This window comes from Megascapheus bottae, unplaced genomic scaffold (assembly GCF_031878675.1).
Source record: "Megascapheus bottae isolate mThoBot1 unplaced genomic scaffold, mThoBot2.hap1 HAP1_SCAFFOLD_43, whole genome shotgun sequence".
NCBI lineage: Eukaryota > Metazoa > Chordata > Mammalia > Rodentia > Geomyidae > Megascapheus > Megascapheus bottae.
The window spans coordinates 107,408-134,691 of record NW_028327392.1 but is presented as its reverse complement, the minus strand read 5'-3'; the positions used below and the strand labels follow the sequence as shown (position 1 = coordinate 134,691).

The 27,284-nt window shown below is 44.1% G+C and overlaps 1 protein-coding gene, 1 long non-coding RNA gene and 1 pseudogene across 2 annotated transcripts in view; 2 read left to right on the top strand and 1 right to left on the bottom strand.

The window, feature by feature from the left end:
- Positions 1-27,284, top strand: part of LOC150039918 (uncharacterized) — a 128,606-nt gene that overhangs the window by 82,511 nt on the left and 18,811 nt on the right. The gene's annotated exons all lie outside the window — the stretch shown is intronic.
- LOC150039921 (uncharacterized) lies at positions 2,142-13,079 on the top strand. The gene is given in 7 exon segments (XM_090327494.1): positions 2,142-2,151; positions 2,455-2,578; positions 6,605-6,713; positions 10,078-10,204; positions 10,402-10,459; positions 10,749-11,377; positions 11,380-13,079. Coding segments are annotated over 7 exon segments (1,485 nt in total). The 3' UTR covers positions 11,808-13,079.
- Positions 24,238-26,542, bottom strand: LOC150039920 (stromal interaction molecule 2 pseudogene; annotated as a pseudogene).

Below are 27,284 nucleotides of genomic sequence, written 5' to 3'. Positions count from 1 at the left end.
TCTTGCCACTGAGCAAAAGATCAACACAGAAAAAAAAGCCATATAGTATGACGCTAAATGAAAGGACCTCCAGGATGTAGAAACAAAAGCCATATAATGAGTGATTGTTGTCCTTGATGTACTATGTTATCTCTCATCTGTTTTACTGTCCCTTGGTTATCTCCTATTGTTATAATACTTCACCTTATTATCTGATATATTTTATATATGCTTAATTGGTTATTTGAAATAGGAGAGGGAAAGGGGGAAATTAAGTTGTGAGAGGGGATGAGGGAGGGAAATGGGAAACAGGACATGAGAAAAGGTATCAATATTTGTGAAGTAATGCACCTTCTATCTTATGAATATAATGTAACCCTACTATTAATTACAATAAAAATATATGGAAAAAAAGAATTGTGCTTGAGAGACAGCAAGGGAAGAGATGACATTGTCCACAAAGGAATGTACTTTTTACTTGATGAATATAACTAACCCCTCTGTACATCACCTTTATAATGACAATAATACAAAATAACTAAATTAAAAGAACCATAGAAGGAATCTGTAGAATAATGATATAAACAAAATGAGCTGTGGGGAGTTGTGAAGATCACATTCTGACAAGATGAATTTCCTCTTTCAAGAGCAATGGAATATTAAATGTGAGAAGCCTGTCTTTGAAATGAAAGATCATATATACATGGGGCTCCGATAAGCCCTGTATGGCCAGTATGTCTTTTTTAGGATACAGAGGCCACTGACCAGTAATCCAAAGATGTATGTGCAGATACAACTTCCTCAGACACAGAATCATAGCTAGGGTGCCTATTTTGCCTAGTATTTCAGTTAGGAAAAAGCCAAAACAGGAGAGCAAGTCCTTGAGTTTAAGCCCCAATGCCAGTACTAGGAGATAGTATCTGCACATATGTGTATTTATATCCAGAAAGGAATCATCTGAACATATTAAAATTCAAAAGCATCAGCAAACTATCTGGTTATAGGACTCAGTTAGTGGTTAATTTTTCTGGATGATGGCGGTTTCTATGGTTTTAGTGTTTCTTTTTCTTTATACTCATCTCCTAAATTGTTTTATGAAAAACTTTTTGCCAGTCTTTGGACTTGAACTCAGGGCCTGGGCACTGTCCGTGGACATTTTTTGCTCAACACTCGCACTCTGCCACTTGAGCCACAGCACTACATCTGGCTTTTTCTATGTAGGTGGTACTGAGGAATTGAACCCAGGGCTTCATGCATGCTAGGCAAGAACTCTACCACTAGGCTATGCTCCTGGCCCATTCTCCAATCTTTTAATTAAAACAGATTATTTTCTTTGGGCTCCCCTACAACAATCCCCTGTGGTTTGGTTCCTAGTTAACATTTCTACTAAAAATAAAACCTACTTCCACCCATCACACCGTGCCCTTAAATCTCCCCTTTTATCCCTCTGTGCCATGCTATACAACTTTTAATTCCTCAGATGTCCTGTCCAATCCCAACGTGTGCCAAACCAACCTCTGCATTGTCAAGTCCCTGGCCAGTCCCAATGATGCCGCTTTGGGTGCAGCTCCTCCTTGACCAGATGTATGGACCAAGGCTTTTCCTCCCCCTGTAAACTGGTCTTTCCAATTCCACAGTACACGCTGTACTCCCACACTTAGTTCAAAACTGTAAACACCCAAGCCCTAAACCCTCATCCAGGCCAACAGAAATGGGCCATTTTTCTCCCAGTTCTTGAGGGAGTAAACTTGGTGTCAATTATGGCATCCTTAGGGCTATCTGGTGGGAGTCCCCACCAATAACTCGGTGAACACTTACTCTCCTCTGTTGAGGGTTCTCCAACGCCCTGTGACTTTTACAAACTCAAATAAACATAAAAAAAAAGGCTGAAGTGGTAGAGAGCTAACATTGAGTTAAAAAAAAGCTTAGAAACAGCACCCAGGCCGACTGAGGTCAAGCCTTTAGGATACAGACAGACAGACACACACACACACACACACACAAACTACAAATGGATACATAGAGCAAAGTCTGCTGTACAAATAACTGGCTCAGGGACTAAAGCTTGAGCTAACAGGAGATGGTTTTTACTGGATTCCTTCCTTCAACTCCACTCAGTCAGGTAAATGAACCCAGTAGGGTGACTCAGGCCTGGGGGTGGGATGGGCCACGGTGAGCCAATCACCACAGGTTGCTTCTGATTGGCTAATTGCAGGAGCGTCTTCATGAATCGTCCAATGAGAAGCGTCCATGGCAAGAGGCACATGCTGCCTGCATGAGTGGGGCTGTCTCCTCCTGAACTTTAATTCAGTCCCTGTGGTGGAGTCTCTGCTCAGTAACAACTCCCGCCATCCCAGTTGGGGAAGCTGAGCTGCGGTCCTGGGCGTGGCCTCTCGGGCTCTTCCCTGGACGCCAGTGCCCTCCACCCAGGGCCTCGCCCCGCTGCTGACATTTCTCCAGGTTAGACTCCCACAGACGTCACGGCCCGGGCTGGTTTCAGAGCCGCCCGCGGGGTGTGGGGTGCAGTGCCTGTGGATCTCCGCGAGGACAGCGGGGTGCCCGGGGAGCAGGAAGTGGTGAGTGAGGACGCCGGTCCGCAGTCAGGATCCTGGGCGGGGTGGGGGGCGGATCCGGAAGGCAGGGCCTCAGCTGGGTCTGGTAGGCCCTAGGGGGCCGGGTAGTGAAGAGCTCCTCCAGGTAGTGAAGGGCTCCTCAGCCCTGCAAGGCCTGCGAGAAGGTCTGGGGCGGGGCGGGGCTGGCAGCGGGCACCTGAGTCCTAGGAGTCCTGCCACCTGGTCCTGGCCATCCTGTCTGCTCCAGAGGAGGTGAAGTCACCACAGGCTGTGTGGGGTGGAGGAATTTATTATTTGTAGGATGGAGCAGGGGGAATGTGGTTTCCCCAGTCATCTGTCCTTTCTCCTGGTTTTCCTAAGAGACTTTTCAGGGCCAAGGGAAGCAGGGTTTAAATCCCCGGACCATTCTGAGTGCTCCCAAGATAAATAATGTGAATTTTCACCTGTCTCCTAAATTACCAAACACATTGGAGATGGAGATCCATATACACATCTGGTGGTGGTGGATGTTGGAGAGATCTGTTGTCCTCTCTGACATGTGACTGATTTCAGGTTTGTTTTATGATGTCGATGTATGTGTGTGCATGTGTTTGTGTTCATGTATGAGTCTGGGCGCTAAATTCAGGGCCTGAGCTTTTTCACTCAGGCTGGTGCTCTACCACTTGTGCCACAGCTGCCCTTGCTGCTTTCTGGTGGATAATTGGAGATAAGAGTCTCACAGATGTTCCTGCCCAGCGTAGCTTTCAAATCTCATCCTCCTGAGTAGCCAGGATTATACAGGGTACTTCTGCCCCTGGCAACAGGATGAATGTTGACTTTTAATGGTTACTTTTTTGGGGGAAGGGGGGTCATGGGTCTTGAACTCGGCCTGGGTCCTGTCCCTGAGCTCTTCAGCTCAAGGTGACTGCCCTACCCCTCAGCCACAACCTCACTTCTCATTTTTTAGTGATTAATTGGAGATAAGAGCCTCACAGCTTTTTAGTGCCCAAGCTGGCTTTGAACCCTGTTCCTCAGATCTCAGCCTCCTGAGTAGCTAGGATTACAGACATGAGCTTCTGTGCCAGGCTTTGTGCCTCCATTTCTGTGTCTTCCCGTTAGCCCCTGGAATTCATTTAGATAAATATAATATAGGATCAGAGCAGATGTTGATTTTCCTTCTTTCAACCTTGAGTCATAATTAATTGTTCTTTCAACAAGAGGTGAACTGTTTAAAATGAAAAAATCACAGTTCTGTATTACTTTTAACACTATTTAAATATTTCAATTAAGAGATACAATGCATTAAAACCAATATCAAAGTGTGTGTCTACAGGAAAACTCTTTAACTATTGTAAATATAATGAATTTTAGAGTAGAAGAGATGGAGTTGACAAAGTCAAAGTATTAAAATTTTCAGTACTATTCCAACACTGGTGGCTCACATCTGTAATCCATGCTACTGGAGTGTGAGATTTAAGGATCACAATTCCAAGCATGTTTGGAAGAAAAGTCCATGAGATTCTTATTTCCAATTAACTACTGAAAAGTAAGAAGTAGAGTCTTGGCTTAAGTGGTAGAATGCCAGACCTGAGCAGAAAAACCCAGGGATGTTGCTCAGTACTGAGTTCAAATCCCAGGACCTGCACCAAAAAACAAAAAAACAAAAAAGGTGGGGGGAGCAGGCAAAATACTTTCAAAATAACATGCTGAGTTGATGTGTTGAGTTGAAAACTCACTCTTTAAATTAAAAGTGTGTGTGTGTGTGTGTGTGTGTGTATGTGTGTGCGCGTGCGCGAGTGCGCGAGCGTGTGCATGCACATGCACATGGATGCGTTCTCAGGCACACACGCGCTTGAGTTCCTGCATTCGTGAGTGTTTATGCCTAATAGCTAGGATAATCGTAGCCGAGGCTATGTGCCCAGCTTGAAGAGCTTCTTTTTTCCTTTCCTTTTTTTGTAGGTCATGGGGCTTGAACTCCAGGCCTGTCCCTGAGCTCTTCAGCTCAAGTCTACTGCCTTGCCCCTTGAGCCACAGCCCCACTTCCAGTTTTCTAGAGATTAATTGGAGATAAGAGTCTCAGACTCTTCAAACTTAATAGCTTCTTTCTGGAAGATAGGCTCCCAAACTGCACATCAGGGATTAATAATACCCCTGGATAACCCCGTGGTGCTATGAGGACTGAATGTGTTAATTAGTATAAAAAGTGCTTAGAACAATGCCTGGCAGATAGAAAGCCCTCAATAACTCATATTACTTTGATCTTGAAATCACAGAGATCTTGTTGTGATAGGACAGCCTGGCTGACTTTGTGGTGACCGAGTATCTCTCACCATGGAGGATCAGAGAGATGAGCCAGGAATTGCCTGTCAACCTGGCTTCTTCTGCAGTACGTTTGCTTGTGGCTAATGGAGGTATTCTCTTAAAAAAAAATCCATAAGGATTTCAAATTGCTGGCTAACACATTGGTCCTAAAAGTTGATTGAGTTGTGAATAGGTATAAAAAATGAAAACAACTCAGAGGGCTCATATTCTCTTTACTATGCTGAAGTTAGATCTAAAATGCACTGGGATATGACAAATGATAAAGGAATTCTAGCTACTCACATACAGGGAGACCAGAAGAGAAGTCTCTTGAAAGAATCACAAAGGTGCAATGCCTGAATACCTTTTCATATTTATATAAAATAATATATGTACTGAAATGAACTCCAAGATATAAAAACAATGGACTTTCTTTTTCCTTTTTTGCCAGTCCTGGGGCTTGCCCTCAGGGCCTGAGCACTGTCCTTGGGTTTTTTCCGCAAGGCCTCTCACTCTGCCACTTGAGCCATGGTATCATTTCTGGCTTTTTCTATGTATGTGGTACTGAGGAATTGAACTCGGGTCTTTGTGCAAGCTAGGCAAGCACTCACTACAGCCAGGTTCCTAGCCTGGTCTATTTTTGTCTGAAAACTTGACACTACTGTCAGCATTAACGTCACCACCTAGTGCAGGAATAGGGTCAAATACTGACTGCGTGTAAGTTAATGTTGCACGATCTGTTCACAGGGCAATGACAGGAGGTATAGCTTCTTCATCCCCATCTTCTCTGTTGTTGCTGATGTTTCTGATCCTTTGGAATTCAGTGCTTAGTGTACTGGAAAGGAAGTCATTTTTCTCAGGAGGAATCAAACATATATGTTTCTGCTTCACAGTGTTAAGAGTTTTAGAACTAGAAGACATTCAGCACAGCCTACAGATACTTCTACTAGTCTAGTTTTGTGATATTTTGAGGTCTGAATCGGCCAAGCCAACTGTTGTGGCCTGCCAGTAAATTCTTCATTACCATCATCAAAGCCAACATGAATGTTGTGCTCAAAATCAGATGAAGGAGAAATCTTTTTACCTTTTTTTGTTTGTTTTGGTCATGGGACTTGAACTCTGGGTGTGACTGCTGCCCCTGAGCTCTTCAGCTCAAGGCTACCCCCCTACCCATTTAGTTACAGCACCATTTCCAGGTTTTTGGTGGTTAAGTTGAGATAAGAGTTTCATGGACTTTAGTGCCCAGGCTGGATTTGAACCAAGATCCTCAAATCTCAGCTTCCTGAGTAGCTAGGATTTCAAGTGTGAGCCATCGAGCCCAGGTTTTTACTTTCTTTTTCAGTGCTGGAGAAATGTGAACATAGTTATTCCTGGTTTTTACAAAGAATGGGAGGTGGGGCAGATGTTTCAAATTGATTCACTGATAAAGGATTTTGGATTCACTGATGAAGGATTTTTGCCTCTAGTGCCAAATATAACTGCTCCTCAGGAGGTGTGGTGGTGCTGGAGGCTGGTCTCCCAATTTTCTATTATCAGACATGATTCACAATTTTGAAAAGATCATAAAAGCCAGCTATCACACTGCTTGATATTTATTTAAATAGGCTGAAGACACTGCATATAAAATTGTTTACAAGAGTCTGTCATCCCAGCCACTTGGGACTCCGATGTGGAAGAATCTCTTGTGCCCAGGAGTTTGATGCCATCTTGTGCATTATTAGGACAAGCAGGTGGCAGAGGAGGAAATATCTCTAGTTCCAGCCCTGTTGAAGAGCTCCAGAGGGGCTGGGAAGCTGCCAGAAGAGGAGCAGCATTGGAGCACGGCTGGGACAGCAGCTATACCCCAAGGACCAGATAGGACAGGTCTGGGCCAGAGTGGAAGTAAGACAGCCACTACTGCAAGTGGTCACAACTGTGAGAGCAGTGACCAGATGTTAATTATTCTTCCTCCTCCCCTCCCCCTCTCCCTGTCCCTCCCTATCTCCCTCCTCTTCCTCCTCCCTCTCTTCCTCCTCCTCCTCCTTCTTCTTTTGTCAGCCATGGGGCTTGGACTCTGGGCCTGGAGATTGTCCCTGAGCTCTTCAGCTCAAGGCTACCACCCTACCTCTTGAGCCACAGCTAGTGGTTAACTGGAGATAAGAGTTTTACAGACTTTAGTGCCTGGGCTGGCTTTGAACCGTGATTCTCATATGTCAGCCTTGTGAGTAGCTATGATTACAAGTGTGAGCTTCCAGGGCCTGGCCAGATGTTGATTCTTAAGTGAAAGGCTGATTAACATCTGACCATGATGGGTCAGATGTTTTCCGGTTTCTGGGTTTATTAATAGAAGGAAACCCAGAAACATAACATTTACATGGATAGGGAGAAAAGAGCTTTGTTTTCTAAAGAAGGCAAAAATAGAATAGAATTGTAGAGAAGGGATGAGAAAAGACAGCAAAATTGGTTCTTACTCTAGAAATCCTTTGTGTATTTTGGATACCGAGGCCAGGACTTGGATTTAGGCATTGTCTCTTAGTTTTTCATTAAAGGTCAGCACTCTACCACTTGAGCTACACCTGTATATCCAACTTTTTTTTACTACTTTATTGGGAAATAAGAGTCTTACAGTTGGGGATGGGAGTTTGGCCTAGTGGTAGAGTGTTTGCTTAGCATGCATGAAGACCTGGATTCAATCCCTTGGTACCACATACATAGAAAAAGCTGGAAGTGGTGCTGTGGCTCAAGTGGTAGAGCTCTAGCCTTGAGAAAGCCCAATGACAGTGTTCAGGCCCTGAATTCAAGCCCCAGAACTGGCCAAAAAAAAAAGGAAAGAAAAAAAAATGTAACAGTGGCCCACACTGCCTTTGAAACTTGATCTTGAGATTTGGACTGATTCCAAATTTTTTGTAGATTGTGCAAAGCCTGAGCGGTATGAAAACTGAACTGGACATCTAGTTGGGGTTGGATAACCAACTCATTGGTGTTGTACACAACAGATAATAGTTATCAAAAGTCATGACAAACTCCTATAGTACAGGTTATTGCCTTCAAAGAACAAACACAAGTGGTGCAACAAAAGCCATAAAAAACCTAAAGGACAGCATCTAGGCCCTGAGTTCAAAGCCCCCAAAGAAGTTGAGAATATACAAAGTTATTCCTGGTACAGAGATCCTAAAATATCTTGAAATCTGATAACCAATTGGAATGTCTTTGATTCTTTTCATAAGCTGTTTTCAAATATTGTCTGAATGCATGGGAACATGAACTCTGCCAGAGTGCTGCCTCTCTGTAGCATTGGCAGGCTGGGGACTGGCAGCCTGGCACCCCTGACTCACCCCTCTTAAACTGTCAATACTCAGGAAGCTCAGTTTGAAGCTCTCTTTGGCATGAAAGTCCATATCTCCAATTAATCACCAAAAAGGCAGAAGTGGAGTCATGACTCAAGTAGTAGAATGCCAGCCTGCACAAAACAACTTAAGGAGCCGGCCGAGGTGGCTCACACCCGTAATCCTAGCTACTCAGGAGGCTGAGATCTGAGGATCACAGTTGAAAGCCAGCCCTGGCACTAAAGACCATGAGACTCTTATCACCAATTAACCACTAGAAAAGTGGAAGTGGTGCTATGGCTCAAGGGGTAGGGTGGTAGCCTTGAGCTGAAGAGCTCAGGAACAGGGCTCAGGCCCAGAGTCCAAGCCCCACAATGACAAAACAAAAACAAAAACAGCTTAAAAGGGATAACACTAGGCTGAGTTCAAGACCCACAGGACTGGCTATCTGGTAGGGAAAACATGTTATAGATTGGCCCCTTTAGTGGATAGTGACTATATAGTGAGATGGATTGGGATAAGCCTGAATGCTGTTACAACTGAATTGTCAGCTGCTGGATAATTAAATCATGTTCCCAAACCACAACATATTAGTTGTCACAAGTGATAACAGATAAGTAGAACACAAGTCACAGCCTTCCCAGGTTGTAGGGAGTGTTTCATGACTGGTTGATTTTAGGCCTCTGGAAAAATCTTTCATGATGGTAAGAGTGGACTAGAAGGCGGTGTAGAGGAACCAGAGTTCCATTTCCTGGCTGCTAAAGTTTTCCTCAGTGTCCCATAGAATGACCTGTGCTGTGTTGTACCAGCCCAGTGCTAGTGGTCTCTAAGGCCTTGAAGCATTGCCGTGTTGGTTTCCATCAAACCATGAGCCACTAAGGCAGCTTCTCCCAGCCCCTTTTCTTTGTCTTTTTAGTATTTTGTTTTTGTCAGTGTATATGTGTGTATACTAGTCCCGAGGCTTAAACTCAAGACCTGGGCACTGTCTCTTACCATTTTTGCTCTAGACTAGTGTTCTACCACTCAGCCATAGCTTCAACTTTTTTTTGATGATTGAGATATAAGCCTTAATGGAGTTTTGTATCTTGTCTAGACTGGTTTCAGATCTCACACCTCAGCCTCTTGACCAGGTAAGATTATAGGCATGAGCCACTGGAACTCAACTGAAATGCTCTTTTGCATCTCCATTTCAGTAGGTTCTATTATGATGTGAGTGGAAGATGGAAAATTTCTTATTCAGGACTTGAGAGTATAGGATGAAATAGATTTCTTCAAATAAATTAGTTGTTTATTTCAGGCTAAATTTACATAATATAAACAAGTGTGGATTTACTGTGTAGGTGAATACTAGTCCATGCTCACTCTGGTGTGTCTTTCTAATCTTTTTCTGTATCCACATTTGCCAAAAGATGAATTATGTAGACATTCTTTATATATATAAATAGTTCTGTTCTGTTTTTGTGGTATCTTTGTTCAGTTTGGCTATCAGACTAATACTGGCTTCACAGAATGTGTGGCAAAGTTCTTTCCTTTTCCATTTTATGGAACATTCTTGATTCTTCTTTAAAGGACTGGGAGAATTCAGTAGTAAGCACATTTATTCTTGGGCTTTTCATTACAGTGAGACTATTACTGTTGGAACTATTATGACCAGCACTAAGGGGCTCAGGTGCTTTCCCTGCAGGTTTCACTTCTTTCAGATCTCACCCATACAGAGGGGAAGCTAGGATTATAGGCATGAGTTACTGGCCCCAGGAGATGGGAAATGCTCATTTCCAGCCAGAACTGGCCAAAAAAAAAAAGATGGCTGGTGAATATTAAATTGCTGACTAGGCAACACAATATATGTGTTTCTTTTGTTGTTGTTAATAAGTTGAATCTCATTTCCAGTTCTGTGGCTTTTAACTCTTGCTTTTGGAATTATTTGTGGAATATTTTAGGAGACTGTGAACTTTGAGGATGTGGCCATCAATTTTACTTTGGAAGAATGGGCTTTACTAAGTCTTTCTCAAAGGAAGCTCTACCAAGATGTGATGGGGGAAACATTTAAGAACCTGGCCTCCATAGGTAAATATTCCCTTACTTAACTGTGAGCTGTTCCTGCCCTTGGTAATGCTGCATGATTTAGAATGAAAAATGGAACATGTAGATGAATATATGACTGTAAATATACCATGATCTCATTATGCCATGAAAAGTGAGGTAGTCTTAATATTGTTTCTGTAATGTTGAAGCAATCAATGGTTTCTGTGTTTGTATTTTAGAAAAGAAGCAGGGACAAGAAAATAGTGAAGTTAACCAAAACTTCAGGGAAGAAAAAAGGTAATTGCACTAAGCAGAAACAATACTGTTCTTTCAAATATTGTAGGGTGGCAGGAAAATTTTAAACTAAACAGATAACGCAAATACATAAGGATAGAAATTGACTTAATCTTAGGACATTTTTCTTTTAACATGTATACAAGTGGAGTTCCAAAATTTGTAAATTCAGAAGTCTAAAATATGACACTATGGAGACCATTTGGAGAAGACCATGCAGGCACAGGAGATACTTTTTAATGGTTTAGTGCTTTAAAAAAAGTTCTTAGTTTGTCTGCCTTTTGTTTTTCAGAACTATATTTTTAGAGAGGCTCTATGGATCTGAAGAAGAGAGTCAGTTTAATGAAGCCTTCCAACAGAATGTAGAACATACCATGAATAAGAAAACTCTACCCAGACTTGTATCTTTCAAAAACTATATGTTTGGAGAAACCACCCTTGCTCCTTCACCCATGGGTATGCCTTTCAGAGCTCACACAGGACAAATATCTTTTCAGTATCAGGACATATCAGTATATGTGGACAGCCACAACACTCATAAAGAATATGGGAGAGCTTACAGGAAATTCCATCAGGGGAAAATCAGCTGTGGAATGCACAATGAGGAAAATCCATTTGCAGCTAAACAATGTGAAAACTCCTTTAGCAGTTTTTTTCACAGACAAGAAAAAATTGACACTGAAGTTAAACACTGCTGTGAAAGTCTGCATTGTAGAAGATCTTGCCCTCATTCTGGTATTCTTCAAGGGCATGAAAGAATCCACCCTGGTGAGAAACCCTTGGCATATGAGCAATGTGGGAAATCCTCTTTTTCTAGTTCTCTTAAAGCACATGAAAGAATTGACACTGTCAAGAAACCCTATAGATGTAAGCAATGGAGAAAAACATTCGCTTTTTCTGGTGCCCTTCGAAAACATGAAAAAGTCACACTGGAGAAAACCCCTATGAATGTATGCAATGTGGGAAAACCTTCCCTTTCTCTAGTTACCTTAAAGAACATGAAAGGATTCACACTGGAGAGAAACCCTATGGGTGTAAGCAATGTGGGAAAACATACGTTTTTTGCCGTTCCCTTGGCAGATATGAAAGAAGTCACACTGGCCACAAACCCTACACATGTAAGCAATGTGGGAAAACATTCATTCTTCTCCATTTCCTTCAAAGACATGAAATAATTCACACTGGAGAGAAACCCTATGGATGTAAGCAGTGTGGGAAAACATTTGTGTTTCCCTGTTCCCTTCGAAGACATGAAAGAATTCACACTGGAGAGAAACCCTATAAATGTAAGCAATGTGGGAAAGCATTTGTTCTTCTCTACCATCTTCACAGACATGAAAGAATACACTAAAGAGAAACCTTACAGATTTAAGCAGTATGGGAAAATATTTGTTCTTATTATAACTCTGATTACCTAGAGTTATAGGATGAGCCCCTGGCTCCTGGCTGTTTTTGCTCTTTTGAAACAGGATCTCACTATGAGTGTAACCCTGGCTAGCTTAGGGCTAGTGATTTTCCTTCAAGAGGAGAAGCTGTTTCCTCTGTATCCTTACAGTTATCATTGCTATTTGGTATCCTGGGATGAAGAGAGTTCTTGGCATAGACTGCTCTTTTTCTGCCATAATAAACCAATCTAGGAACAGAGCCCCGTGATCCTCTGTACCCTGAGCTTTGGGAGAGTGTAAGTAGCTGTTTATTTAGATACAGGCATCTCCCAAGGTCCCCAGCTGGGGATGGGATCCATGAGATTTCCAGAAGGAAGTGGGCAGATACCAGCAGCCTGCCTGGAAGATACCAGTAGCTGAGTGAATGATGGGTGGGTGAGGAGGCATGCCTCAATCTTTTCACTCACTGTAGATCTCACTGTCCCGGGCTGATATGAGACAACAGCATAAAAATATTGCATGCATTTTGTAATACTGAACATGTAACTTTTCTGTGCACACACACACACACACACACACACACACACACAGAGATATGTGTGGCACCAGTAGTACTGAGGATTGAACTCAGGACTGGACATTGTCCCTTAGCTTTTGAACTCAAGACTATAGCTCTACCACTTGAGCCACATCTCCAGTTCTGGCTTTTTTTACTGATTAAATGGTGATGACTCACAGACTTTCCTGTGCGCCCCTAACCCCTCCCTGCTTTGATACTTAATCTTCTGATCTCAATCTCCTGAGTAGCTGGAATTCCATGTGTGAGCCTCCAGCACCCAGGTTTACTTTGTTTGGATATACTATACCCAAAACTGTAATAGGAACAGCACTGTTTGCATCAAAACAGGCTGGGAGCTGGTGCCTCATATCTGTAATCCTAGTTATTCAGGAGGACTCAAGATCTGAGGATGGCGGTTGGAAGCCTGCCCTGGAAAGAACTTTCATTGAGACTTATCTCTAATTGACCAAAATGAGGAGGGAGGAGAGAGAGGTAAAAAGGAGGAAGAAGAACAGACAAAAGAAACATAGAAAAAAAGCAAGTGCCATAAGATGAGCTAAGGCTTGAGTGGTAGAGCAGTACCCACCCCGGCGCCAGGCCCAAGGGGACCCATGCGGGGTTCTGTGCCTCCTGTGCTACACGGAAGGCTGTGGGCCTTGAGGGGCCCTGAGGAACTGGACTCGGCTGATCCTGCCAGGTGCTGAAGGGAGCAGCATGGCAGAAAGTTGCTGCATCCTCCTGAAGTTCCCAAGTACATCCACTACCTAGAGAGCAGAGCAAGGCAGTTTCCAGTCTAGGAACCCAGTCCTTGTCTCCCACTGTCCCCTATGCAGAGTGGGTGTGCCTGAGAGCGTGGGGGCGGAGCCCAGAGGAAAGGAGTGGGGACAGCACAGCCCCAATGCCAGGGCCTCCAGCCAGTCTGCTAGGGTATAGGGGCGTCCTCACTGACGATCAAGCATAGGACGGGTGAGCTAGATCCTGCCAATCACTGGATGCCATTGGGAAGAGAGGAGACAAGTTGAGCTGCTTCCTATAAATTACTCCCAAAGCTGCAGAACTCAATCTGCCAAACTCCAGTTTTATCTTTTTCTTTGGTGGTCTTTGGGCTTGAACCCAGAGCCAGGGCTCTGTCCTTGAGTTTGTTGTTTTGTTCAATGCTCTCACTTTACCACGTGAGCCACAGCACTACTTGCAGCATTTTCTAAATAGTTTGCTAGATATTAGTCTCATGGCCTTTCCTGCCCTGGCTGGATTTGAACCACTGTCCTTAGATTAGTCTCCCGAGTAGCTCTGATTACAGGCATGGGCCACCATTGCCCATTTTTAGGGTCTGTTGTGTATGTGCACACACATGGACGTATGTAATCACTGAAAATTGTTCCTGGTCATGGATGATCATTATCTGGGTGGTGGTGACCCACGCCCTCGTTTGCACTGTGTTCCCACAGGACCCTGTGGACATCTCTGATGTAACATTTAATGCCCACATGCCTGATTTCTCCTCCAGTGACAGGGACATCTCATCCCAAACATCTAGAGTAGGATCAGAATGAAGATAAGTGAACACAAAATTAAAATCATAAGTGTATTCTGAGTGAATTAAACTCAAGTATTTAAATGAGTAAGTAAAGTGCATATGCATTTGATTAATATAGCCATACTATTCAAAGGACTTGAATGAAACTGGAACCTGGTAAAATGAGGTAAGTAGGGTTGGGAGAGTTGGGAAAGGAGACATTTATCAAGGTGCAGTGTACTCATTAACTGATTTGGTTGAATAAAAACTTCTTTGCACAACTACTTGGAAATAGTCACAGAAGAGGGAGCATCAGCTCCTCTCAATCTCACTCTCACTCATCTTGGGATTCCCCTGAGATGGAAAGGTGGTCAGATGTTAGAACTCTCACAGTGACAAGGGGCATGATACTTGCTTGTTGTCTACTTCCTGACCTTCCCTGCATGATGCCTTGAGGCCTTCTCCCTTTTGGCCCCACTCTCGTTCTCCCTCACCTGGACTGTAGTCCTCTTACCCTGGCCAAGCCTTTCTTCATGCCATCCTTCCACATCCCTGGGATATTAGTTTTCCAACTCTGCCATTAAATGCTACCACAAGGAAATCCAAACAGCAGAAATGTATTTCCTCAGACTTCTAGAAGCTATATGGGAAGCTGAGGTTGAGAGTATTGTAATTCTTGGTTAGCACAGGCACAGCTAACAGAGGAAGTGGAAAATAGGATCACTGTGGAGCCACACTAGAGGCAAAAATCAAAATACCTCAAAATATCCATGTGGAAAAAGAGCTTCCTGTATGACTTATCAGTTGAACTGGTAAAAGAAAACTTGAGGCCCTGAGTTCAAACTCCATTGATCATTTCCCCTCCCCACCCCATACACATAGATGAGAACTTGGCTGAGTGTTTCAATGGAGGGTTGTTGGAAAGTCTGTGTGCCCATCCATCTATCTATCCAGTGATCTACTGATTGGTCTATCTCCCTGTTTTGGATGTGGACGTATTTCAGATTAATGAGATTTGCTATGTGCCAGTAGCTCACACCTGTAAACCTAGTATTCAGGAGGCTGGGATGTGGGGATTCAGTTTGAAGCCATCTCAGTCAGAAAACTCTAATACTCTTACCCTTAGTTAAGCAGCAAAATTCCAGCGATGGCACGATGGATCATACAAGCACACTGCTGATTAGAATAATGAGACATGGGAAAGGGAGGGAGAAATGCTAATATTGAAATTAGTATGCACCTAATTCCATAGGGCATTTCCTTTTTGTTTGTTTTTGGGTTGTCAGAGATCAAGTTTTTGGTCTGAGTGGGAGATGTAACCAGACTCTATATAGTAGCCATCTTTACCACACAGCTATGTCCTCCTCCCAAAGCACTGTTTCTTGTCATCAAATACCTTTGTAAAATATCTCTTTGCATTTGAACAATTTGATTTGGTGTGCTGAACAAAGAAGCTTACATTGGATTGGGAAAGACATATCATTTCATTCCAAAACACGTTCCAGCCTTCACTGGTTCTCTTCCAAGTTTGAAAATGAAACTCATCTGTCATTCTAAAACTGATTTAATTCCTGGCTTAAACAGTCATGGAAAACAGATGTGTGAAGAGAGGACTTCTTATAAGCAGGCTCTTCTGAAAGCAAAAACTGAGAGGCAAAGGCGTGGAATTTGACATAGTCCACATCCTGCATAGATTGTTTTCCTAGAAAGCACTTCAGGCTGCATGTGCACCTGGCTGCAGCGACTTGACCATCATTTAACCTTGTATTTCTACTACTTAACTTCCAAAGAGAAGAGGAATTGTCAGGGTTTTTAGTCCTTGGTCCCTCCTGACCCGCAGGAGAGATAAGGAGAACACGTTCTGACCAGGACGAGCCAAGAAAGGAGTGGGCTGACTGACTGCCCGCACCCAGCCCTCCCTCACCGGAAGACAATCAGACACGTCAGGGAGACCCGTCAAGGCAGGAACTCGTTTAATGAGGAAATACATTCAGCTAATATAGGTTGCAGGGGCCTATCAACACAAAGGTGGGCAGCGTGGAGGAGTTCCACATGTTTACTCTCACTCTAGGTCTCAGCAGAAAGTGATTCACAATACCAACGGTATAGCTCAAAGTTAGGCATGGTGTTCATACATGACAGCTCATTTCTTTGGGTGGTTATCTGACTCAGTGATGCAGATTCATGGGTCAGCCTGACCCTGCACTCTGCTCCCAACAAGGAACAATTATCTTTTGACCTGTATCTTGTTGCCTATTTAGTTTCAGAACTGAAAACAAGGACATACTGATACCGACAGCCTGTCATGTGTATCCTTTATTGTTACACTACTCTAAATTATTTAACAGTCAGATGACAAGTACATGGACTCTGCAGATCTTTACATCAGCACATACGTGAACAACATCACTCATTTAGATGGTACCCGTGAAGAAATTAAACAATACACAGAAATTTAGTATGAGTAGTGTAGAAACATCATTCTATCTACAGGGCTGAGCATGCTAGGCACACAGATCTGCTATTTGAGCCACACCTCTACCTGTGCTATCTGTGCCAGGCCTCTCTGCAGTACTGAGGTTTAACTTTAGAAGCTTGTGCTAGAGGAAGCCTGAAAAAGCTTTTGGCAATGCTGCTTCATCATGTGAATCTCTATTGTGCCCTCAACATGGCCAGGAGTGGACTGGTGACCCACTGGCTCAACTGGATGATAATATTACCGGGAGGATGCACACACACATACACAGTCCTGGGACCTGAAATCAGGGCCTGAGCATTGTCCTTGGGCTTTCTCAAGGCCAGAGCTCTATCACTTGAGCCATAGCACCATTCCCAGCTTTTTCTATGTATGTGGTACCAAGGAATCAAACCCAGGTCCCTTGTGCATGCTAGGCAAGCACTCTACCACTAGACCAAACTCCTGTCTCAACTCCCTAAATTTTGACTGAGGATGTAATTTCATTAGAAAACCATCACTGCTCATTTAGCAGTTATAATCATGCCTGATGCCAAGATTTTAACACTTTACCCTCAGTAAATGATGTCTATACACAATTAATTCAGTCAGAAACCTTGGATTTAGGTGATAAAAAAAAGTTTCCATGCCAGATGTGGTGGCTCACACCTTTAATCCTAGCTACTCAGGAGCGCCTAGGCTCCAGAGTTCAAGCCCTGCAATTGATGTGACTGACCAAAAAAAAAAAAAGTTATCATTAAGTGTACAGAAAGGCAGTCAAGTAGCAGGGCACTAGAGGCTCATGACTGTAACCCTAGCTACTCAGAAGGCTGAGATCTAAGGATTGAGGTTCAAAGCCAGCCAAGGCATGAAAGTCCATGAGACTTTTTTCTTCTAATTAACCACCAGAAAACCAGAAGTGGCACTGTGGCTCAATGTTGGAGAGCACTAACCTTGAGGTGAAGAGCTCAGGACAGCGCCCAGGCCCAGAGTTCAAGCCCTATGACTACCACCACCAAAAGACAGACCGCTCAGAGTTCAGGCCCCATGACCAACCAAAAACAAAAAGTCTTGGCCAGGAGCATAGCCTAGTGGTAGAATGCTCACCTAGCATGGATGAAGCCCTGGGTTCTATTCGTTACTACCACATACATAGAAAAGGCCAGAAGTGGAGCTGTGGCATTAGTGGTAGAGTGCTACCCTTGAGCAAAACGTGTCCCAGGACCGTGCCCCGGCCCTGAGTTTAAGGCCTAGGACCGCCCCTACCCCACCTCACCTCACTCCAAAAAAAAGGAAGGAAAGAATATCATGTGCAAAATAAGGCAGAAATCCTGAGAGTAAGTCCACTGGCAATTGTCAACAACCCAGAAAATAGGAAAAAGGGGACTTCATGGATAGATTCTTTTCTACCACCCGAGCAAAAACCAAATGGTAGCAGGCACTTCAATATGAAACCTGTGTTCCCCAGTGCCGTGATGTAAGTTGGTAGTACAGAAGCTACTTTCTCTGATCCTTTGTAACTGCAATCCTAGAAAATGTGAACCCATTGGAATAGGGTCTCATACACAAGGGATCCTATCAGGGTTTTCTAAGAGTTCTCTTCACTGGTAACTAGAACAGCAAGAACTCCATCTCCACACTGGTGTCTTGGTCATTTACTCAACTTGCAAAAGGACAGAATGGCACAGACAAAAGCTGCACTGCTGTGACATTCAAAATAGTTCCCATAAACTTGTTGCCTTGTCTCTGTACATCTTTATATACATCCCTATCTATATTTGGATATCTGTCCTTTTTAAGCAAACCTCTCCCATCATCACTGTGTTCTGGTTCTCTTGAGAACACGGAAGGATTAAATGATTCATAGAAAAATACCATGTGAATTCATACACTTACTTTTTCATCCAAATTAGCTATAATTCACTAACAACTTTATATACTGTACATGCATGGGAGTATTTCCTGCTTTTTCCATGAAATGAGGCCTTTTACTAAATTAAATGATGACCTCTGCTAAACAAAGTTTTTTATGCATGATCAACCAAGAGTTCTTTCCTTATGAACCTATATAATGTTTACTGTGCTTTTGCTGCTTTCCTTATTTTCCATTTCATTAGCTATGTAGGAACTCAAGCTGACATACCACGTGTATTTCTGCTTCCAGGACTCCTGCTCCCTCCTTGCTGGTGCTACTCTTGGCTGCCTCTGATTTTTTTTTCCCCAGACCTGGGGCTTGAACGCAGGGCCCGTGCACTGTCCCTGAGCTTCTTTTGCTCAAGGCTAGCCCTCTACCACTTGAGGCACAGTGTCACCTCTGCTTCTGTTTATTTGGTGCTGAGGACTCCAACCTAGGGCTTTCATGCATGCCAGGCAAGCATTCTACCACTAAGCCACATTCCCAGCCCCTGCCTCTCTGATTGATAAAAGGCTCTGCAGTACTCCCATCCAGTGTGATGGTGGATCTTTCAAAGTAACTTGAGTTGTGTGGTGCAAAGAACGGATTCAGACTCCATTAAGCTATGTTGTACATAAAATCTGTTTCCATTCCCTCCAATAAGTGTTTATTGCATATAAATCCTGTGACCATCTTCATTTAGTCTTGTAGTTCCTAGGACTTGACTTCCAAAGAGAACAGGAGCAATTATCTTTTGACCTGATCTGTTGTTGCCTATTTACTTTCAAAACTGAAGACAAGGATGTACTGATACCCATAGCCTGTCCTGTATACTGTATGGTTACAATACTCCAATTGTTCCACACTAAAATGAGCAGCATATGGACTCACCAGGTGTTTGGTTCCAGACAAGATCAGAAGTCATCGTCCCTTTGGGTGCTGGTGTCTTCACTATGAAGAAATTAAACACATACACAAGAATTCAGTCTGCAGCTAGGTAAGTGCTGGTGTCTCACACATGTAATCCTAGCTACTAGGAGGCTGAGATCTGAACATTTTGGTTCAAAGCCAGCCTGGGCACAAAAAGTCTGTAAGACTCTTATTCCAATTAACAGACAGAAAACAAGAAGTGGCACTATAGCTCAAGTGGTAGAGCCCTAGCATTGAGCTGAAGAGCTTAGGGACAATGCCCAGGCCCAGAATTCAAGCCCCACGACCATCCCCCGTCCAAAGAAAAGTCTGTACAGTGTAGAAGAAAATCATATTTTTTATCTACAGTGCTGAGTATTGAAACCATGATTGCATGCTAGGCACACGATCTACTATTTCAGCTATACCTCCACCTCTTCTATCCCTGCCACGCCTTTCTGCAATACTGAGGTTTGATTTCAGAAACCTGTGCTAGATGAAGCTGCATAGGAATGAATCTAGCTTTTGGCAATGCTGCCTCATCACATGAACCCCTTGTGTGCCCTCAGCATGGCCAGGATTGGATTGATGAGCCGCTGGCTCAACCAGATAGTATTTACTGGGAGGGTTGAGGCCAGATGATAGTAATTGGAAGGCACTCACAGTAGGAATGGCTTTGAAAGGCCATTTCCAATTCACCCGCCCAATACAGTTCAAGGGTTAAAGCATCAGCCAGCAGCCCAAGAGAAGAAGCACAATGCCATACTACTAGTGCATGGGCACACACATGTGTGCAAACACACAAGTTCATGAAAGTAGTTTTGGCTGTGAGTTTAAGGACTTGACACTCAAGTTGCAATCAAAAAATGCAAATCATATGAGACTGTAAAAAATGGTACTAAAGAGTACAATCAACAAGATGAGGGAAAAAAGGGAAGAAAATAACACAAACCTTCATGGTCCACTTATGTGAAGCACAGAGCTCACCAAACTCACAGGATGAGAAAGTTGAATAGTGAGTTGCAAGCTTACAGAAAAGGAGGAAGACAGGGTGGCTTCTGAGCATGGAGGTTCAGATTAAACAAAATGACCCAAAGTTGCCTCACAGCATAGGCAATGCACCTAACACTACCCAGCTGTACAAAAACAGATATGCTGGCACATTGTATGCTGTGGTTTTTATCCTAAGTTTTAAAAAAATCTTAATTCTGGGAGGTCTTCTTTTTTTTTTGCCAGTCCTGGGCTTGAGCACTGTCCTTGGACTTTCTCAAGGCTAGAGCTCTACCACTTGAGCCGCAGCACCACTTCTGGGTTTTTTTCTATATGTGGTACCAAAGAATCGAACCCGGATCTTCATGCATGCTAGGCAAGCACTTTAACCACTAGGCCAAACTCCCGGTCCCCTGGGGGGGTCTTCTTTTATGAGTAGTTCTCACTCCTTGCTGCAAACCTGTATCATTCTCCAATTCTTAAAACGCAAGGGAACTTTTAACGTTCACATAAGAATTTGATTTTAAAAACAGTTAAATTTGTTTCGTTTGGTATTGAAGATGCTTTGTAAATCATTCACCTGAGGCCAAACAGGTATGGCTGAAGGGCTTCAAGTCTCTCCAGTAAGAGGTGGTGGAAAACTTTAAGGTTAGTATAATGAACCCCATCAAAGGACATGGCCTATCCTCTCTTGTTTGCTTTCAAGCAGCTCCTTCTTTACTCTCTTTCTTCCTAGAGCAGTATCAAATGTCTTTCTCACCTGTCTCTCATTGTTCCCTTTCTCCATTCTCTTCCTATACACTGGAATAGGCTATTATTCCTCTTTCAAAAAGCTGTGGAATAGAAAAACTATATTCTCTACAGGTAAGGAGACTATTGCTTTCTCCTGCTCCAATCTTGTGTGTCCAAGTGAATGAGCAAACTTTTCCACCTCACTAAAGGTAAAAGATGAAAGCCACCGTGGAGCTCCTCTAGGCAAACAGATGATTTCAGCAAAGGAAGTTCTGGGGCTTGAATTCAGGGACTGGGCACTGATCCTGAGCCTCTCTATGCTCAAGGCTGGCACTCTTAAAATTTTAGCCACAGCATTACTTTTGTTTTCCTGCTGGTTACATTTCTACCCAGGCATGCCTCACACTGTGATCCTCAGATCTCAGCCTTCTGAGGAGCTGCAAATACAGGAGTAAGCCGCCAGTGCCTGGCTCAAATCTAGTCTTAACCAGCTGATCTAAGCAAAAGACCAACATTTAGAAATAAAAACTGGATTAATTTTTTTTCATCTTGGTGTTCTAGATTGGGCTGTAATCATTAAAATCAGAACACAGAGTCTGGTCATTTTCTGTCTCTTGGACCTAATGCATGTTTCACATCATTTGTGCCAATAAGATAGTCATCAGCGTAACTGTGCTCTTGGTATAAAAAAACTCATTCTTCCTTATTTTTCTTGGCCAGCCACAGGGCTTGAACTCAAGAGAATGGATGCTGTCCAAAAGATTTTTTTTTCTCTCAAGACTAGCATTCTATGAGGTAACTGACAGCTTCATTTCTGGCAATTTTTGTGGTTAATTGGAAATAAGAGTGTCATGAACTTTGGTGGCTTTGAGCCATGGAGGCGGGAGAGAGAAGAGAAACAGAAGAGAACAAGGAGGGGGGAGGAAGAGAAAAAGGGAGAAAGATAGAAGGAAAGGAAGGAAGGAAAGAAGGGAGGCAGGGAGAAAGAAAGGAAGAGGAAGCAAGCAAGCCAGCCAGAAAGAGAGAGGGAGGGAGGGTGGGAGGGATGAAGAGAGAGAGAGAGAGAGAGAGAGAGAGAGAGAAAGAGAGAGAGAGAGAGAGAGAGAGAGAGAGATGGAGAAGAAGAAGAGGAAGAAGAAGAAGAAGAAGAAGAAGAAGAAGAAGAAGAAGAAGAAGAAGAAGAAGAAAAAGAAAGAAGAAAAAGAAAGAAGAGGAGGGAAGGAAAGCAAGAAAACAATCACGGAAGCCATGAACAGTCCCGGAGGAACTGGAATCAGCCTGATCCTACCTTGCAGTGAGAGGAGAAGTGTCCTCCTAAAGCTACCAAGAGCATCCCTTAAGCTGCCAACTTGGAGGTTACCAGTCTAGGAACCCAAGGCCTTGTCTCCCACTGTTCCCTGCACAGAGTGTGGGGGCGGTGCCCAGAGGAAGGGGGCGGGGACAGCACAGCCCCAGTGCCAGGGCCTCTGGCCAGTCTGCTAAGGTCTAGGGGCTTCTTCACTGAGGGAACAGCATAGGATGGGTGAACTAGATCTTGCCAACCACTGGGTGTCATGGGGAAGAGAGGAGACAAGATGAGCTGCTTCCTGTAAATGAGCCCCTGAACTGTAGCGCTCCTCTCCTAAAGTACACTTTTGTTTTTGTGTGTTGGTCCTGAGGCTTGAGCTCAGGGCCAAGGCTCTGTCCTTGAGCTTGTTGTTTTGCTCAAGGCTCTCAACCACTTGAACCACAGCTCGACTTCCAGATTTTCTTAGTAGTTTGGTGGAGATACAAGTCTCATGGCCTTTCCTGCCCTGGCTGGATTTGAGCCGAGGTCCTCAGATCTCAGCATCTTGAGTAGCTAGCAGTACATATGTGAACCATTGGCCTCCATCTGGAAGTCTGATTGTGTGTGTGGGTGTGTGTGTGTGTGTGTGTGTGTGTGTGTGTGTGTGTGTGTAACCATCTAATATGTTATTCACTGATGATTATTTTCAGGGTGGTGGTGACCCATGCCCTCATTTGCACTGTGTTCCCACAGGACCCTGAGGACATCTCTGTTATAACATTTATTATTTTTTTTATTGTTGGAGTGATGTACAGAGGGCTTACAGTGACATTCATCAGGTAGTGTGTACATTGCTTCTTTTTGTGTGTGTGTGGGTGGGTCATGGGTTTTGAGCTCGGCCTGGGCACTGTCCCTGAGCTCTTCAGCTCAAGGCTACCTCCCTACCCTTGAGCCAAGCCCCACTTCACGTTTTCTACAAGTTAATTGGAAACAAGAGTCTCAGGTCCTTTTGTGCCCGCAATGGCTTTGAACCTTGATCCTCAGATCTCAGCCTCCTGAGTAGCTAGAATTATAGGTGTGAGCCCCCGCTCCCCCTCTCCCCCCAGTGTACCTTACTTCTTTTTTTTAATATTATCTTTTCCACAGTACAAATTTTTCACAAACCATAAGTCCTTTGCAGTTATTCAAAGTCTGTAAACAAGGGTCTGAATCCCCACACTCCCCACCTCAGTTTCAGCTTGTGAATATTTTAAGTCCTTCAATCAAGCTTTAGCTCTTCCATTCACATAAGGAATCAAGAGGTTTCTCTCCTTAAATTATTTATATTTTTATCATACAGCCTGAAATGCAGTAAATCCCAGTGAAAGCCCAGGGGAAAACAAAACATGATCTTTACAGCAGGACTCGAACCTTTATATTAAATGCATTTTGAAGAAGCATCCCATAATAAAAGCATGGGTTTTCGTTTCCAGAAATCAAGTCTATTAGAAACCCTAGTTTCTACTTAAAAACCCATTTTGATCTAAAAGTGAAAATAGTCCCCTATCTACAGTCATTTTACAAACTCTATACAGTTTAACTTGCAGAGATTTTTTTTTCCAGTCTGGAAAACAGTAGTGCAATTAGTTTTACTTCTTTTAAGTTATATAGTCCATCATGTAAATAGCTCTGTGGAAAGATAAGAAGATGCTCTGGTAAACAAGAAATTTTTGCAAGCCCATGCTGGCTTACTAGTCCATTAAAGCTTGTAAGTCCATAGTGGCTTTCAACAAAATATTGTATATACATCACCATCAAAAATGCAGAAATAAATAGGCAGGAAATGACTGTAAACTGTCTCATCTCTTAATGATTTTTGAGTAATTGGCTTGATGAATTGGCTATGTAGTCACTTAAATAAGCAGAGAGTAGACAGTTGCCTTGCAGGACATTCCACTATGGCATCCAGTTTCGAAAGCCCCAATGGAGTTAATTGCAGTCCTAAAATTAAAACAAAAATAGGGAGTAGAGGATGGATGGAAAAAAAAGTGTACAGGTGCTACTGAAATGGAATCCCAACAAACAGCTAGGTAGGTCACTTAGACTTCCTCTTAAAAAGGCTTTTGATTTTTGATGGCTTTTTGCTTTTCTCTCCATTATGACAAAGGTCATGGGGGATGCTGCTTATCCTGCTAACACTTGGGGCTTCCTGAACTGGTTTGCTTTCGTTGCCAGTGGAGGAACATGATGTGTGACGAGGTTTAAGCACTGGGATGCCACTAGAGAGCTGGTTCATGCTACAGGACTTCTCCAAGATGCCGTTGTACACTTTGCTTGCAGGACTGAAGATCATACTCTTCGTTTCTGTCAGACCTACACAATCAGGAGAGCCCAGGGAGGGATCTGCCGTCATGGGTGAATCTCCTCTGGAAGAATCCTCTAGGGAGAGCTCATCTCTGGATATCTTCCGAGGAGACACTGGTTGGTATATCTCGAGGCTTGGGGGAGGAGACTGCTTCCTTCCAATGGAAGAGTTCAAGGAGTCACATTCTGAAGCTGTGTCTGGCACTTCCCATTGCCTTTTGGCAGTGAAATAAATGGCCTCCTCCTCTTCTTCATTCCGATAGAGTGCAGGGCAACTTGACACTGAGAGGATGTCTGAATCCGGGGAAGGCAATGAGTGCTGGGGATGCTGAGGCAGGTGAGGATGATGAGGATGGGCTGGATGAGGAGCATGTGGAGGAAGCTGGGCTCGCTGGGACTGTGGTGAAGAGGGCACAATGCTAGGGCGAGAGCGACACAAGCTGCTGCTTTGGCTAAAGATCCAGCAGGTTTAGCCACAGTCCCAGGAAATGGAGACACAATTGGGGGTGTGTCTTCATCTAAGTCATCAACCCCTCCAGCAATTGGGTAGGGTGGAATGAAACTCGGGGCAGCACTACCCCGCTGTGATCTGAATAAAGGGAAGAGGTCAGGCTGGGGAGTCCCGAGTTATGGGCTATCTGAAAGCCACAGATCTTCTCAATCTGTTGCCAGCGAAAAAGTCGTTCTGGTAAACAAGTTGTCAACTCTGAGAGAACTTTCTTTGCTTCCAGAATCTTGTGATCTACTTCATCTAGGGAGGAGCTATGAGCAACGTGCAGCGACCCAAAGATGGTGCTTCTCTTCTTTTTAATTTTTTCTGCCTCATCCTTAGCGATAGCTAACTGCATTTCAGCATTCTGTCTTTTGATGTTGTAGTATTGTACTTCTACTTCATGGGTTAACTGAAGCCATTTTTGAAGAGCATCTGGAACAGACCAGCTGCTTCGCAGTTCAGATTCTTTTTCAGCCTTTTTTAGAGCCATGGGAACCTGCTCCAATTCCTGCTCTGCATACTGACGTCTGCTCAGTTCACACTCAGCTCCTTCCCTGAGCTCTCTCAGCCTACAGACCTCCTCCTTGGCATAATTGATTTCACCCATCATTTTGCGCTCTAGATTTTGCTTCTCGACAGCAACATTTCTGTTTTCTTCCTGTGCCTTTTCAAGCCTCTCTTGTAAGTCCGTAAGACTTTGTTCTGCAGTTTGTAGACTCTCTAAGTCTTTCATCATTTTTGCAACATGTTCTTTTGATGTCTTATTCTGTGTACAAGCAAACCAGCTTCCTCCAACACCAATTAGAATGGAAACTGTGAGAATAAAATCCTTCATCCAGTTATGGGGTGGACGTGTCAGAGGTCCAAATAAAGCCACATCCAGGGCCTTGAGCTGTAGTTTCTGTCTGTGACTTTCCATCGCTTCCACAAATCCTCAACAGTAATAGGCTTGTCTTCTCTGTGCAGATGGCTATGCGTATTAGTCGCCTCTTTATACTTCCTATCTTCTCTGATAAATTCATGGCTTTCCTCTACTTCAATCCCACCATCTTTGTCATCATCCATTTGTTTATGGATCGTCTGAAGAGCTTCCAGACTAAATCTGTCTTCTTCTGTGAAGCATGGTGGACTGGGTAACATGCAGGGATCTGTCAGCAGCGCCAGGTGATCGCCCGCCACTGGAGCTGGAGAAGCGGCCCCTGGCCGAGCCAGTCGACCTTTGCCCGCGGAGGTGTCTGGGCACCAGGTAGCATCTGTCCATGGCTCCAGCCACCAGGAGCGACAACACCAGCAGCGCAGCCCAGCGCTGCCCCGGCAGCCAGCCCGAGGCCGGGGCCGCCGGCCCGGAGGGATGCGGGGCGAGGGGATCTCGCGGTGTCGGCGCCCTGGGCGCTGCTGGCCACTCGCTGGCCCTGCAAGGCGCCACCATGGCTGGTGACTCCGCGGGCGGCCCCCGCCACCCCAGACACTGCCCCCAGCTGGAAGCCAGTCTGGTCCTCTGGATGCCAGCGGCCTCCGGAGCTCGGGTCGCGGCTGCATTCATTGACTCCGGTTATTTTTTTTTTATTAGTAAAAGGGTTACATGATATTTGCCAGATAGAAGGTGCATCAATTCACATACATTGATACCCTTTCACATGTCTTGGTACCCGCTTCCCTCCCCCCCACACCGCCCACCTGTCTTGGTTTTCCCCCCTTCCGTATCAAATTTCAAATATCTAAATACAAATAAATTCAATATATCAGATAACAAAGTGAGATACTATACCAATATGAGATAACCAAGGGACAGCAAAGGAGATGCCAGTCCAGGGTGTGGACTCAGGGCCTGAGCACTGTTATGTGGTAACTAGGAATTGAACCTGGCTCTTCATGCATGCTAGGCAAGCACTCTACCACCAGACCAAATTCCCGGCCCCTCATTTTGGTATTTTTTTTAATGGCAGTCCTGGTGCTTGAACTCAGAGCCTGGGCACTGTCTTGAACTTTCTCAAGGCTAATGTTCTACCCCTTGCGCCACAGCACCACTTCTGGCTTTTTCTATGTACATGGTACCAAGGAATTGAACCCAGGGCTTCTTGCATGCTAGGCAAGCACTCTACCATGAGGCTATACTCCCAGCCCTCATTTTGGTATTTTGTGCCTCTCTCTCTCTGTTTCTCTGTCTTTCTCTCTCTTTGTCTCTCTGTCTCTGTCTCTGTCTTTTGCCAGTCCTGGGGCTAGAACTCACAGCTTGGGCATTGTTCTTGGGCTTTCTCAAGGCTAGCACTATATCACCTGAGCCA